Raw genomic sequence first — 16,100 nt, forward strand, 5'->3', positions numbered from 1 at the left:
ACTTAGAAATTCTGTGACCTTGAATAAGACAATTCTCTTCTTGGCCTCAGTTTCCTCATCTGTAAAATGGGGGAAAACAATATCTACTCTTTAAACTTCACTGTATTTTAGGGAGTATCAGCTCAGAGCTGATGTACTTAACTCACTGGATACTCTCAACAACTTCATAAACAGTAGGTTTTCTTTTGATTACTTCTTGGTATCCCTAGTGAATGAATTAACAAATCATTATAAAACAAAACAAAAAAAATCTTTCTGGGTAACTCCAAACAAGAGGTTTTTACATTTAATCCTATTATAGTGGAATGAATGAACTTCATAGATCTGAGGATAACAAGATGGTGCAGGATAGTTAATCAGCCTCCTTTGATGCTTGGAGTTAAATCAATCCTCCTCTGCTGATTGCCTCAAACACCCTCTGGGCTTACAGAATAAAGTGTGTTCTAATTTCCAGAGCCGTATGCTTTTGTGTAAGAACCTGAGAACATTACCTTTTGGTGATCACGTAACTTTCTGCTTCTTAGATGCTGACAACTGAGCAGTTAAAACAAGTGGATTCTTGGTGACTTGGTGTTTGTTGTCTATACAGGTCTAAGGGAGCATTTGTGGAAAATGATCCATGCATTTGGAGGGGAGGGCAGGGACTCACAGACATGTGGGGGGCAGGAGAAGGTAAAACAAACAAACAAAAAAAGTAGAGAAAATAAAATGTGCCTTAGCTTGGTCCTACCGTATTGTACAATTCCTCTAGTCTGGAGATGGTGAGAAAACGGTGCATGCTTACTCCATTCTCTATGAGTAATTTCACAAAATCCACTCTGTCCAGAACTAGGGCATCCAACATGGCTTGCTCCAGAGACCCCACCTGCAAATCAAGTCAGAGTTAGTCTGACCCAGGGTCTAAGGATGTAGTTCTCTGGCATTCTCCTGAAGAGTTTAGAAGTGGATGCCTTTGACATCCGGTAAACCTTCAGCACCCCAAAGAACATGCTAGCAAGAGTTTCCCAACCCCACTTTTGGGACAGTCACACTCTCTCCTGTGTTTTGGGGCTTGTCTTTGCAAACAGAACACAAGGATCTCTAGTTCCAAAAGCTATTTCTTCCTTGAATCTCTTTTTTTGTTCTAGATTCTGAGAAGGTGCAAGGGTTTACAAGGCTTTCCCTCTTCCAATTCTCTGACCAAACTTCTACAAAACCAGTGAAGTGCCAAAGTGAGTACTTTACTGTCTTCATTGTCATCTTCCTTAGGCTCTAAATTGGACTCCTGGCTGACCTGAGAGGAGGGATCCTAGTAAACAGACCAGAAAGAAGGCTGCTCTTTTTTTTTGGTTAAGTGATACTACCTTGTCTCCACCTCGCCCATTTCTACACGGAGGCCCAGTAACTATTTAGGTCATTTGGTCTGTTTACTAGGGTTAATTTCTTTCACAAAAATTTCCCAGTGTCCAGATTCCCTGACAAATCTCTCCACACTAGCAATTCATTTGCACTAAATGAAGCCAGGGTTTCAATCCTAGGCAGAAGCTCTCTGGGGCAGAGGATGGGTTAAAAAAAAACCTGTACATGAAGGTGTTGTCCTGCAGTGATTCCAGGCACAGAAATCAAATCCCAGACTGTTGGCTGCCTCCTGGGCATACAAGCATACACCACCCAACGGCCAATTTTCCAAGTTTTTATTTTTGGTAGAGCCAGTTGACGGAAACAAACCAACAGTTATATAAAGCTTTGGTTGCCTCTGTATTGTTCTTGGGTTCAGGGAGGACCTGTGCTCAGCCTCCAGGACCAGATGGCACCGGCACGTGGAAGCCTGCTAATTCTGTATCCTAAGGTGCGACCCAGCCCCACACCAGCATGAGGTGCCACCACATGGCAGCAGAAACCTTCGGAACAACCAGACACAAACTGATAACTCTGCTCCTTCCTTAGTCTTAATTAACACAATTTTCTTATATATATTTTTTCAGGCATATAAAAGAAATGGCATTAGTTGCAGCTAAACATTGCTATCAAAGGCCACTCAGACAGATGGAAATGTATGGAACATTTGGAGCTGTGCTTTGTCATATCTTCCACCAGATGACACTGTTTTCCTAAATATAAGAAAGGGAGCTGAGCATGAGGACAGCTACAAAGGAACGTTTCTACCCTAAAGAACAAGCAGCGGTTTCCTGAGCTGCTCTCAGAGATTCCTTAGACAAATACCCTTGCCCAAGCAAGCGGGCTTTTCAGGGGTGACGACATATACTCTACCGGCCACTGTTGCCCATAAATAAAGATCTGGCTGCGGGCGATGTCGACTCTGTTCCAGGCTAAAGCTAAGCTCAGTTGGTCTGGGGCCGAGGCATTGGCTCCTGTGTGTAGATAAGTAGGAGAGAAGAATGAGAGAGAGAAAACAGCACTCAGTTATTATACCGAGAAAACCCACTCCATCGCTCTCCCATCCACCCCCTCTTCCTGGAGAGCAGACTTGGCTGTACAGCAGGGGTTCTCATACTTGGCCCTATTGCCATTTTGAGCAGGATAATTATCACGTCCTATATATTGCAGAATATTTAGCAGCATCTCAGGACCCAGTAGATGCCAACAGCACCTCCCCCACCAAGCCATGACAATCAAAAATATCTCCAGACATTGCCAAACGCCCCCAGGAGTGAAGGGAGACAATGTTAACCCAACTGCTGCTCTATAGCTTTGCTAGTCAAGGTGTGGTTCACAGGGCAGCAGCAGCATCACCTGGGCACTTATTAGAAAGGCAGAATCCCAGGCCCCACCCCAGACCTACTAAATCAGAATCTGTTATTTCAACAAGATCCCAGGTGATTCCTGTACATGTTGAAGTTTGAGAAGCCTGCTCTACAACACATTTTGTTTCTGCTGGCCAATCACTGGTTTCAAGGCATCATTTGAATTATATATTGCATGGTGATGGTGCCCTTGTCAAGAAAGTGAGCCAGCTTTAACACTCTATTGAAAAAGAGTTAAGAAGATCTTTTAAGGGAGAGGCAAACAAGTGGCTGAGGTTTACTTTGATTTGTGAGTAGAAACCACTGAATAATTTTTCAGTTTCCCATTATTCTCCAGACTCTGTCGCTAGATCTGCACTGTCTACATGTGGCTATTTAAATCTAAACTAATTAAAATTAAATTAAAACTTTAATTCCTCACTCATAGTAGCCACATTTCAAGTGCTCAATAGTCGCACATGGCTGGTGGCCTTTGAATTGGACAGTGCAAGTACAGAACAGTTCCATCATCACAGAGATGGTTTACTGGGACAGAGCTGGTCTAAATCAATGTATCCTGTCCATAAATGCAACCTGCCAAGCAGCAGGATGTGAGATTGAGAATGAAGAGAAAAATGGGCTACAGTCAGAGGATCTGAGTCTGCCATTTCACTGCTGTGGCACTGGACCTCTCTAAGCCACTGTTTTATCATCTGTAAAATGGGGACAATAAAAGTTATCCTGTTTACCCAGCTGAGATGTGAGACTGAAATGGGATTATATAAATGAACTCACACGTGAACAGGGTTATTTCATTTCATCAATATCCTTGGTGTACTGAGCAAGAGACATCCCTAAATATTTGCCAGACTTCATGCTGCTGGATGTCCCACCACCAGGGGAGCAGGATAAAGAGATGACACTCTTTCCTGCATCAGATGTTTTCGAATGGCAAAGTATTAGGCACATCCACATGTTATCATGTGTAATGTCCCAAATAATCCTGGGAATTTGGTCTTACTGTCTCCATTTGACAGATGATACTGAGGTCCAGAGAGGTTAAAGATCAAACAGGTACTAACAGAGGGTAAACAGAATAAGCATTCATTATGCCAGAGGTGAGATTCAGACTCAGTGAGTTTCCCCTTCATTTTGTCCCTGCTGATTCTGATGTTTGTGAAGGAAGGAGGGATAGAAAACGTTGATGCTGCCCATTCCTCTGGGTTCTTCATCAGTGGAAGCCCAAAGCAAGGAGCTGGGGATATGGCTGCTGTATCAGTGACTCCCAATCTCTGCTGTACACCAGAATCACCTGGGAAGCTTTTAAAATATCCCTGTGCCCTGGTTGCACCTCAAACCAATCGTATCAAGGTGTCTTGGGTGGCAAGCCAGGTGCAGATAGTTTTTAAGATCTCCAGGTGTTTTCAATGTGCAGCAGAGTTTGCGGACCACTGTGCCACATGTTTCTTTCCTCTGCTTACCCTTACCTCTTCTCTCTGGGCTTTGAGGTAATGATGTGAAGAATTAGGTAAGTGAAGTGTTCTCTAGATGACCCCTTCTCAAATTTGAGCATGCATAAGAATAATCTGGAGAGCTTTTTAAAACACAGATTCTTGGGCCCCACCTCCAAAGATTCTGATTCAGTACATCTGGGGTGGGACCTGAGTCTCCATATTTCTAACAAGCTCCCAGGCGATGCTGAGGCTGATGATCTAGGGCCACCCTTTGAATAACAAGGCCCTAGAGAGCTGCGGTGCTATGTTCCCTTCATAGGTCAAAGGGTCAAAGAGCATTTCTATTCTGGTGTCCAGATATTGATGGGTTCAGTATAAATCACATATTTGTAGTAAATTAATTAGGAATTAAACTAATTGGAATGGTAAATATTCAGTTTACATAGGGATTTTTCCATTAAGAAAAGTATGTCTTGTCTCCTCAGATAACAGCAGGGACTGCAAGCTCATACCAGGGTAACTGACATACATAAGTGATAATAGGAACGTGTCAGAAGGTACTGTCAACATTTTGAAGGAGAATGAAAAGTGAAGGCTCAATGGAGCTGCATTTGGAAAGGTAGCACTTTATGCTAACTTCCAGCTAAGGAAGCTTAGCTGCCCTATTGGTCCTTGCTGACCTGCTGTAATGGTTTAATCATTCCCTTTGCCATTTGTATGCCATAAATTTATATGTCACCCAAGTCAATAGTAGCCACACAAATCTGAACAAGAACACATAGCAGAAAGCAGTCACTGAGGTCAACGTGAACTGCCTGAATGTAATTAGGTAAGTGTCAAATAAAAGCATGAAACTGATGAGTCTTGACTTTTCAAAAATTGAAAATTTTTTGACAGTTTGAATCAGTGGTTCTCAACTAGGGTAACCAACCATTCTAGTTTGCCTGGTATAGTCACAGTGTTAGTACTGAAATTTCTGAATCCTGGAAGACCCCTCAGTCCTGCACAAACCTGGATGGCTGGTCACCCTATTCTTAACTGTGGTTGAACACTGAAATTTCCTGGAGAGTTTAAAATATACTCATGCCTGGGATGTATCCTCAGAGATTCTGATTTAACTGGTCCTGAGCACTGCAGTTTTAAAAGTTTCTTAACAGCTTTTGAGAACGAGAGGTTCTTAACCTCATTTACACATTAGAATTGTGAAGACAAGGTGAAGAACCTCAAGTCTAGATATTATATGGTCATACATTCACTGATTTATTTATTTATGTATGAATTCAAAGATATTGACCTCATGCCTTCTCATATGGCAGGCACTATGCCAGTATGAAGACCAAGGTGAATCAGACAAAATCCTTTGTCTTTTGAGAGCTTACATTCTAGAGGAGGAGAGAGGTCTGTAGTTGAATACACTATTTCATGCAATCATTCATTTATCTGCTCAATAGATATTTATTGAATACCTTCGGTGCCAGGAACTGTTTTAGCACTGAATGTCTGGTGGTGAACAAGATATCTAAGGTCACTCTTTTCACATAGCTTACTACTTACTTCTACTAGTGGAGGAGTGACACTCAGAAAATAAATGAATAAATGAATTAATAAACAGTATACTTTCAGAACGTGTAAGTGCTATGAAGGAGCAGTGTCATTCCCAGGATATAAATTTGAGTCATTCCAAATCGAAGTGGCAGCAACATTCTGGCAACCCATTTCATATGATCCCAGGACAAAAGTACTGTGCCAGTCAGCTGGAGTGATCTGCTGGTCAGGCTGCCCTCCTGAAACCAAGGCTGGACATGGAGCCATTGGATAACCTCATTAGCGCAAGTCTGGGAGTACTTTGGGGCATCTGGTTGATCCTGTGTGGGAAACAGAAGTTTCAAAAATGCCCTGAAGTATTGAAATGGGTCTGGGGTCTATGCAGGTCCTGGTGTCAGCTCAGTCCCTGCCCTGCCCACCATATGGTACTACAGCCCTAGCTGGTGCAGGATCCCAGGTGGCCATGGAGAAGGCCCTTGAAAGCACAGGTCTAAGGATGGTACTGATAATGATCAGGGTGGTGGAGCTGCTCTGTTAAAATGAGTGAACAGGAGACCTGCCCGAGAGTAACACTTGAACCAAGACCTAAATGATTAGAAAAAGCCATCATGTGAAGAACTGGGGGGAAAACATTCTGGGAAGAGGAAACATCAAGTGCAAAGGTCCTGACATAGAAATGAAAACAAGTAGGTATAAGACATTAAAATATGGTTTTATTATTTCCTCTTTCTGCAGGTAATCTTCCCTGCATAAGTAATGGCCACACTTGGTTTTAAGGGATTAGTTCACTAGACAAATGAGAGGAATAAAAGTGTTCTAGCAAAGGGAATCATGTATGCAAAGATTGGGGAGTTAAATAACTCAGTGAATTTGGAAAATTCATGGGAAGACACTGAAGATTCAATGCTTGGGGTATATTGTGAGTTAGAAGCAGAGAGAGATGAAGCTAGAATGGAAAGACTCATAAATGATGTGGAGGAGTTTTGTTTTATCCTGAAGTCATGGAGAAACCACTGGAGGACTCTGTCTCAGAAACAACGCAGTCAGATTTATGACTTAGGAAAATCACTAGAGCAGTGTGAAGGATGGATTGGAAGAGCAGTGGACTGGAGAAGCAGTTAGGAAAGTTTTGCAGCATTCCAGGAAAGGGATAATGAGAACCTGAAGAAGCAGCTTTGATGGAGGGATATTTAGAAAGCAAAATTGACAGCCTTGGGTAAGATTTAAAGTGGGGAGCGAGAGAGAAAGGGAAGTCAAATGTGATCCCCTGTCTCCAGCTTGGGAACCCAACTGAGATTGGCAATGCAAGATAAAACGAGCATTTGGGGGCAGAAAAATTTCATTCTTTAAGATGTTGAGCTTAAATGCCTGTGATATGTCCAGGTGGGAATGACCAGAGGCCACTAGATATTGAGGTCTGTGGCAGGGAGGGGTGAGGCCTGGAGATACAGATTTGGGAAACATTAGCATGAAGGTGACAAGAAGAAGAGAGCAGAAGATGGGTAACTAAAAAACCAATACTTAAAAAGTATGAAAGTAAAGCAAATGTTTAGAAAGAAAGCACACACACACACACAAAAAAACAGAGAGACAGGAAGAGAACTGGAGATCATGGTGTCCTAAACTATGGAAAGAGAGGTTCTCAAGAAAGAGGGGATGGTCAATAGGGCAAATTCTGCAAAGAGAGCAAGTGAAAAGACTAGTCTTCCTTCTTCACAACTCTTCTCATTACTGAGCACCAGCTTATGCATCTATTAGTTTATTACTTACTTCCTTCACCAAAATGTAAACTGCAAGAGGTCAGGGACTGAGTCTTCTTTATTCACTGTTGTATTAAGAGTCCAAAACAGTGCTTGGCACATAATAGGTGTTTAATAACTATTTGTTGAATGAATAAATGAACCTAAAAGTGTGCACTGGATTTGGCAATTAAGAAGCCCTTGATGGGGCTTCCCTGGTGGCGCAGAGGTTGAGAGTCCGCCTGCCGATGCAGGGAACGCGGGTTCGTGCCCCGGTCCGGGAAGATCCCACATGCCGTGGAGCGCCTGGGTCTGTGAGCCATGGCTGCTGAGTCTGCGCATCCGGAGCCTGTGCTCCGCAACGGGAGAGGCCACGACGGTGAGAGGCCCGCGTACCGCAAAAAAAAAGAAACAAAAAAAAACAGAACAAAGAAGTCCTTGATGAAATCAGTGTGTGCACTGTCAGCAGAGTACGGGAATGGAAGCATGTCTCCTAACTCTTCCCTCAAGGAAATTATGATCTAATAAGAATGGAGGTGGAATGGAATAAAAGGAGAGATATGACAAGTATACAAATCTCTGTATCAAAGAACAAAGTGGTAAGTTCTGTAAAAGCTATACAAATAAGTCTAGAGCACTTCCTGTCAGTTAAGTCAGAGCAATTTTAAGGAGGAAGTAGAATTTTCTGAGAGATGAGGAAGGATGAGGGAGACTTGAACAAATGGAGTTTGTTGTAGGCTGAGTGATGCCCCCATCTCTCAAAGATGTCAACGTCCTGATCCTGGGAACCAGTGAAGCTGTTACTTTATATGGCAGAAAAATTTTGTTGCTGTAATTAAGATTTTGAAATGGGGAGATTGTCCTGGATTATCTGATGGGCCTTATGCAATGTAATCACAAGACTCCTTAGAAGAGGAACATAGGGGGATCAAAGTAGTAGTAGGACATGTGAAAATGAAAGCAACAGGGTGGATTGATGCAAGGTAAGAGCCACAAGTCAAGGAATGTAGGCAGCCTGTGGAAGCTGAAAACGGCAAGGACATGATTCTCCTCTGAAGCCTCTAGAAGGAATATAACACTGCTAACACCTTAATTTTAGACTTCTGGCCTCCAGAATTATGAGTAAATTTTTGTTATTTTAAGCCACTAAGTTTGTGGTAATTTGTTATGGTACCAATTCTCAAACTTTAATGTGCATATGATTTACCCAGGGATCTTGTTTGAATGGTGATTCTGATTCAGTTGGTCTGGGTGGGCTCCTAATTATGTTTCTCTAGACAGCAAGCATTAATTAGTTTTCTATTGCAATCATGATAAAATTAGTGCATGTACCCTTTCTCCTTTTCCTTTCCTCCACCATTCAATTTTAGAATATAAGATTGTATTTTTAGTGTTTTACTCTGTGCTGTCAAATACACTTATATTTCTTTTACTAATACTTGAATTGTGTCTCAAATTATGTTCCTTAGGCAAAAGGCATAGATATAATAATGGGCAAAAAGCCTACCAACTTTACCTTCACCCTTTTTCCTCCTGTTAATTTTTGTTGTTGTTATGTAAATGGCAAGTAACATTTACATTCTGTTCTGTTACTCAAATTCCCATTTTTATTTTTAATCTTAGTTCTATTAGATTCTAGTATCAATGCTCACAATTAGTGATTTTACCAACCAAGCATCTCTGGGTTGGTAGCTTGAATTCTCCAATAGTTTTTTTCAAGAAGAACTTAAGGGAACAATACTGCCAGAGTTCTAGACTGTTTTAAACTGTTTTGTTTTGCTTTTTCAGTAGTCATTGCAGTTGAATGACATTGGTTCAATATAAAATCTATTCCTCTATGGACTCCTGGAATTGAATGTTATTGTAAGAAGGTCTGAGGCCAGCTTGATTTTCACCTCATAAAAGACTTGATTACTTTTTCTGGTGGCCCAAAGTATCTTTTATTTTTCTTTGACGTTCAGTAACTTTACTAAGATTTTAAGTGTGGGTGTTGAGGATTCTGAATCCATTTTTTTCCTAGCATAATGTGGCCCTTTCAATATCCAGGTCAAAGTTTTAAAAATTTTGAATAAAAAAATTCTTAAATTATATTTTTAAATTATGTAATTATATTTCAAAATATTTGTTCTGATCTGTTATTTTGGTCGTCTTCTTTGGAGTCACCAAGTATGTTTATGTTGGATCTCTTTTCTATCTTCTATGAATATTTTCCTCATTTCTATTCTTTGTGTCCTGCGCTGGGTTTTTCACAATGTGTATTTGATCTTGTACCATTTTCCATTTCTTCTGCAATTCTGTGATAATTTTATTTTTTCCCCCTTTACTTTATTCCTGAGTGCTATTCACATTTTATCTCCTCTTGCTGCCTCACCTACTCTTACGTGAGTTTTGGTATTCCAACTCTGAAGTATTTCTTCATAGATAAGTGCTTCATTGACATTTAATTTTTTAAAGTTCATGGTAAAGTATTTACTCATAATGTTCATCTGTTCCCTGGAAACATTTTTATAGAGTATTAGTCTTCTGTGAATACATTTTGCTCTTTTGTTATTTTTTTCTTAGAATAAATCTGTATGCTAATTCCTTTTTTATTGTTTATCATTTAGTGAGTTGGATTATAATGGGCCCAGGGTAGCATTCCAGGCCAGTTATTACTCACAGCTGGAAGGTTTTCTTCCCAGCTACCATGAAGGAAAACTCTCTCCTGCAAACATGGCTTATCTGAATAATTCCATACGTGGCTCACCTCCTCTACTTATATGTACTAAGTCAGGAACAGGAGGGTCTCCTGCCACCATCCAACTCCCTCTTGTTCTTGCACACGCTGTTCCAGACAAAGGAGAGAACTTTGTACCTTAGGGTGTTCCTCACATTTAGGAATTACATTTTTGTTGGTGCTTTCTGAGGACTGTCACTGCTGGTTTCTCTGTCCTCAGCTTTCACCCTTTCCTCCTACAGATGTCCCACATACACAAATATTTTGGAATTTTTCCTAGTTTACCAAAAATGGAGTTTGTTTGCTGTTGTCTTCCTTTTTCATTATTGGTTTTTGAAGCTTTCTAGGAAGATAATGATAAATTTGTTGCCATGTCTATACTGGAAGTCCTGAAGGATTTTGTAGGTAGAAGAGTGTTTTGATCAGATCTTTGCACTAGTAGTATTCCTCTAACTGAAGCATAGAAGATGGACAGGAATATGTTCAACAAGAAGCAGGAAGATCCCTTAAGAGGCCATTGCAATAATTCAGATCAAAAGTCCTGAAGGCCTAATGATGCTGACTGAGCAAGGAGGGAAAAGAAGGGATAGACATAAAGGAAATTATGGTGGTAAAAATGCCCAGAATTAGCAAGAATTTGCTCGAACAAAGGGAGGAAGAACTTGATGAAGGCTCTGAACCTCGATAGCCAAAAGGATGGCTATTATATGAACATAAATGGTAGAAATTAGCTTTTTGGGCAAAGAATTTATTTTCATTTATTTATATTTATTTTTATGATAATTAATTTGATTGAATTTGACTACCAAGGGAGTTATCCAGTAGGCAATTAGAAAAGGGAGCAGGGAGGGAAGCTAGGGTTGGAGGTGAGTCTGGAGGTTATTCATGCAGATGTGCTGTTTAAAGTTATGGTACTTTTAAAGTTTGACAGAGGCAGAGTGAAGAAGTAAGAGGGTTTAATGAAAGAAACAAAGGAGTAGTCAGAACGGCAGAATATTCAGTATCTCTGACACCAATGAAAAATAAAAATAATTGCCGTCATACACACAATTACATGCTAGGCATTTTACATGTATTATCTCATTTAATGCTCACAAAGATCTGTACAGTGAATATCTTTATGCCCAGTTTGCAGATCAGAAAACGGAGGCTCAGAGATTTTGTGAGTAGAATATGTAGCTAAGCTTTTTGAGATTTTCAGAACTATAGTACTTACTTTTTAAGGAATTAAGAGGGCTCCTGGAAGTTGTAAAAAAAAAAGAGAAAGCAGAAAATGGCTGTCTTCCCCATATAAAGAACTTTAGAAAACATCTTGTGAACATGTATCTTCATGTCATGAAACGAACATATTTCCAACAAAATTGGAGAAGGCAGGGGCAGAACTGTGTTGAGTATTTGTCTACTCTTTCTTACCTTGATTCTGAAGGATCTCTACTCACTAAATGTTATTCATAGTACTTACTATTAAAATCATTTTTAACTTATTTTTTAAAATAGATTTTCTTACTTTGGGGGATCAGAAACAAGATGACCTTGTTATATTTATGATATGACAGTGAAAAAAGCTTTTTAAAGTATACTCAAATAGATTCTATTTTATTCAAATTTTTATCCCCAGTCCAAAACACTTTGTGAGCTCCTCTTATGGGTCAAGAACTATTGGTTGAACTAAACTGAACACAAGGTATTAACCCTCAAAAATTCCATCCCTCTTTCTTTAGGACATACCATATAAACCACCCAAGAAAATGAAGACATGATGCTGCTCAGCCTATGGAATAATTTTGAATCTGTCAATGTCAGTATGAGCAGAAAACAAAACATTGTGTAACATGTTTTAAGCATTATTATAAGTCCTGTGTTAACAAATTGTGTGTCTGCTGCTCTGATTTTGAAACACGTATGTATATAGATAGAAAAGTTGGCATAAATTTTGTTAAATAAAGCAACTATAAAATTTAAGAAAAAGAAAAGAAAATAGAGGCTCAGAGAGGTGGATTAACTTGTAGAACTAGGCTTTAAATTGAGGCCTTCCCTCAAAATAAAAAAGAGTTGCAGTAAGAAGAGGATAAAGATGACATCATCAAGTCACTGAAAGCTGTGTGAATAAATTGGCTGGGATAGAATATGGAATGCAAGAATTTGCAGAGTAAGTAAGTCAAGAATTTAGAGTGAGTGGAGGGTGAGGAATGCTGGTAGAAAGGCAGGCTACCTTTCAGCGTTTGATGGTTAAGATGAGAAAAGTAGGATGCTTCCTTCAGTGTCCTGGTGGAGAGGAGCCAGGTCTTCTTAGGTGACAAGTACCCGGAGCGTGTTTATAGCAGAAAGGAAAAAGCCACTGGTGAGGGAGGCATTGAAAATGTAAAAGGAAAGAGCAAGTGCGTGATGGTTGAGATCCTGGAGAATGGACGCCAGGGAGTAGTTGGTTTTAGCAAAGAGAGGTCTTCAGGGAGAGGAGGAAAAGCAATGAGGCTGAGTGAAGAAACATATTCATGAGAGGAAAAGAAGGGAGCTTAGATGAACCTAAATATTGTAAGTTAAGTAAGAGGGGATACCATCTGCTGGGAGTGAGAGGAAGTGGGGACTTGAAGAGAAGGAAGGAACATGGAAAATGTGTCTGAGGCTGAGGCTTAAAGAATGAAGCAGTTTTGGAGCACAGTTAGAGCCCACTTGAGGTAAGGCATCCCAAAGACGTCATGGCACCAATGGGTACGTGTTGCAGGCAATATTTATTTAGGGACTTGAGCATCACTATTAGGGAAAGTTATGTTTTGTTTTGTTTTTTATTACCCTGAGGGTCACTAAACACTTCAATGGGTTGTAAATAGAGCTGTGGACTCTCTTTGGGAGAGTTTCCAAATAAAAATGTTGGGTGAGTCATTTGACCTGGAGAGTTTTAAGCATGGATAGTTGATGGACTGGGTGGTGGCGGGAGAGGGCAGGAGGTACTGACCTTGCAAGGTCTTAGTAGTGCATTGATTCTGTGATATACAGGATGATGCCGCCCATCCCTATATTAATTGAGGAACATTTCTTCTTGCTGGGATCTTTGGGCCTTTCCTTGTCTTATCTAAAGAATCTTGTCTGGATTAAATATTCTTCCCAGGAATTCTATTCATTTCTATCAATTTACTTTACTGGTAAGTTTTGCAACTAAATGCAGTAAGTCAGTGAAAACCCATCCATCCATTCATTTAAAGACTTCAGATTCTTTACCTACATGAAAACCACAAAGGTGGAAGGAAAGTAGTTGAAAGGCCCTGCCATGTGACTTGGTTGCTAGGAAACACCTTCAGTTATCTCTCAGAGCAGAGACATGACCTAGCCTTGTGAGCCTCTCTTAGGAATGCAGCTGCTATGTTGAGAAAAAACAAATTAAAGGCTTGAAACACACACACATATAAAGTATGTGAGGTCTGTGGATAATTATTCTTTGCTCTATTTTCTTGCCTTGAATGATAACTATCTCCTCTTGGTAAAAATAACTTCAGGTAGACTCCCAGGAGAAAGGTAAAAGGAATCAGGAAAAATTGGATTAACTTTAGCTGAAGAAATTCGGATTTGGCTTGTAAGAGAAAACCCAGACAGCTGAGTGAAAGAGCCCTTTGTGGGGAGATGGAGTTTTCTTTCTTGGTTTATCTTTAGTAAATAAGAAAGATAATAACAATTAATATTTCTTTCATGCTTAGCTTGTGCCAGGCACTGTTTCTAAGTGTTAACATATTGAATTCTCACAACAAGCTCTGAGGTGCCATTATCCTCATTTTACAGATGAGGAAACCGAGGCACAGAAACTTGTCCAAGGTGAGATGGCTAAGAGGTTCAGAGATGAGATTCAAACTCAGGCAATCTGGTTTTAAGAGCTGAACTTTTCTTTTTTCTGATTCATAGAAATTTAGAACATCATACCTACAACAAAAAGGGAAGTAGGCAAACAGGTTTTTGCTTCCTTTATCACAAAATAACCCACATTGCATTAATGAAGTAAGCCAGAATATTCTCTAATGCCCTATGATTAGGTCCAAAATTGATGGTAAAATGTTACTTAAAATTCACATTTCAGCTTCTTTAAGTATTATTATTGTTATTATTATTATTATTAGTCAAGCCATTTGGGCTTGAGGTTTTATTTATTTATTAAAAACATCTTCCCCCAGTTTTACTGAGATATAATTGACATAAAATGTTGTACTAGTTTTAGGTGTACAATATAAATTTTGTTAACATCTATGACCTCACATAGTTACAAATTTTTTACTTGTGATGAGAACTTTTAAGATCTATTCTATTAGCAACTTTCAGTCACCATGCTATACATTACCTCCCAAGAACTTACTTATAACTGGAAGTTTGTACCTTTTGACCACATTCACCCATTTCACCTACCCCCACCTCCCACTCCTTGCTGAAATTCTTGATGTCTTCATTTCACTGCCTCTAAGGGCTGACTTTAGAGAAGAGAGCTGGATCCCCAGCTGTTTTCATTTACTCAACAGATTTTTATTGAATTCCAATTCTCCATCAGCCTTTCTTTTAGGCCCTGGGGAAAACAAGGTTGAACCAAAGTTTCTACTCTCAAAGGGAAAAAAAAAAAAATATATATATATATATATATATATACATATATACACACACACACACATATATAAAATAAATATAAATATAAATAAAATAAATATATATGTAATCTCCTGAGTCCTCCTTTGGATTCTATTATTGAGTCTCTTATTTTGGATCGAGTCCTTAGAAGACTACCTAAGAGTCTATGCCAGTTTTTGAAGTGACCCAAAATGAATTCAGTGTTCTTCATTTCCTTTGGAACAGAAAAGATTGGTCTGAAATTGGGCTCCAACCACTCTACCCTACCAGCTCCATTCATTTCAATTATCCCACCTCTACTGCCACCCCTTCCTGATAGTCATAAATAGGAGTTCTCCATTTGAAAGTCTCATGCTGAAATGGAGCAGGACCCTATGGTCCTTTCCCCACCATGGCCACTGCCTGCCTTTCGTCTGTAGAAAAACTTTAGTCAAAGAATAAATTTAGGGCCTCCCTGGTGGCGCAGTGGTTGAGAGTCCGCCTGCCGATGCAGGGGATACGGGTTCGTGCCCCGGTCTGGGAGGATCCCATATGCCGCGGAGCGGCTGGGCCCGTGAGCCATGGCCGCTGAGCCTGTGCGTCCGGAGCCTGTGCTTCGCAATGGGAGAGGCCACAGCAGTGAGAGGCCCGCGTACAGCAAAAAAAAAAAAAAAAAAAAAAAAGGAGTAAATTTAATCAGAGAAGTGAGAAAATGCAGAAGCAAAGGAAAACAGTCAAACAGGACAAAATAATAAAAGTTTAGTCATTAAGGGACTTCCTTGGTAGCGCAGTGGTTAAGAATCCGCCTGCCAATGCAGGGGACACGGGTTCGAGCCCTGGTCTGGGAAGATCCCACATGCCGCGGAGCAACTAAGCCCATGTGCCACAACTACTGAGCCTGCGCTCTAGAGCCCGTGAGCCACAAATACTGAGCCCGCATGCCACAACTACTGAAGCCCACGTGCCTAGAGCCTGTGTTCCACAACAAAGACTAGCCACCGCAATGAGAAGCCTGCACGCCACCACAAAGAGTAGACACCACTTGCCGCAACTAGAGAAAGCCCACGCACAGCAACAAAGACCCAAAGTAGCCAAAAGTAAATAAATAAATTTATTTAAAAAAAAAGTTTAGTCATTAAGCAAAGTCAAGGACCTTTAGTTCCTCCCCAAGGGCTATAAATAATATTCTGAGCCGTGTACTGTGAGCTGTTTTGTAGATATTGAAACCCCCACCAGGTGTAAGAAGTGAACTACATGATGACCAGACTGTAGCCATGATGTAAGTTGCCACAATTCTGAGAACTGGGCTCAAAGAAATGGAAACAAACTGACCAGGAACTGAAGA

The 16,100-nt window shown here is 40.3% G+C and overlaps 1 protein-coding gene across 6 annotated transcripts in view; it reads right to left on the bottom strand.

Annotated features, from left to right (window-relative positions):
• Nucleotides 1-16,100, bottom strand: part of TRPM3 (transient receptor potential cation channel subfamily M member 3) — a gene marked incomplete at its 5' end in the record, with an annotated part of 816,760 nt that overhangs the window by 96,597 nt on the left and 704,063 nt on the right. For all 6 annotated transcript variants that reach the window (XM_082615532.1, XM_082615530.1, XM_082615528.1 and 3 more), the window contains 2 exons: nt 731-865; nt 2,251-2,351. In XM_082615532.1, coding sequence (XP_082471658.1) covers nt 731-865; nt 2,251-2,351 — 236 coding nt within the window. The remainder of the gene's footprint in view (nt 1-730; nt 866-2,250; nt 2,352-16,100) is intronic.

Source organism: Mesoplodon mirus (assembly GCF_964341445.2).
Source record: "Mesoplodon mirus genome assembly, chromosome: 1".
NCBI classification, from domain to species: Eukaryota; Metazoa; Chordata; class Mammalia; order Artiodactyla; family Ziphiidae; genus Mesoplodon; species Mesoplodon mirus.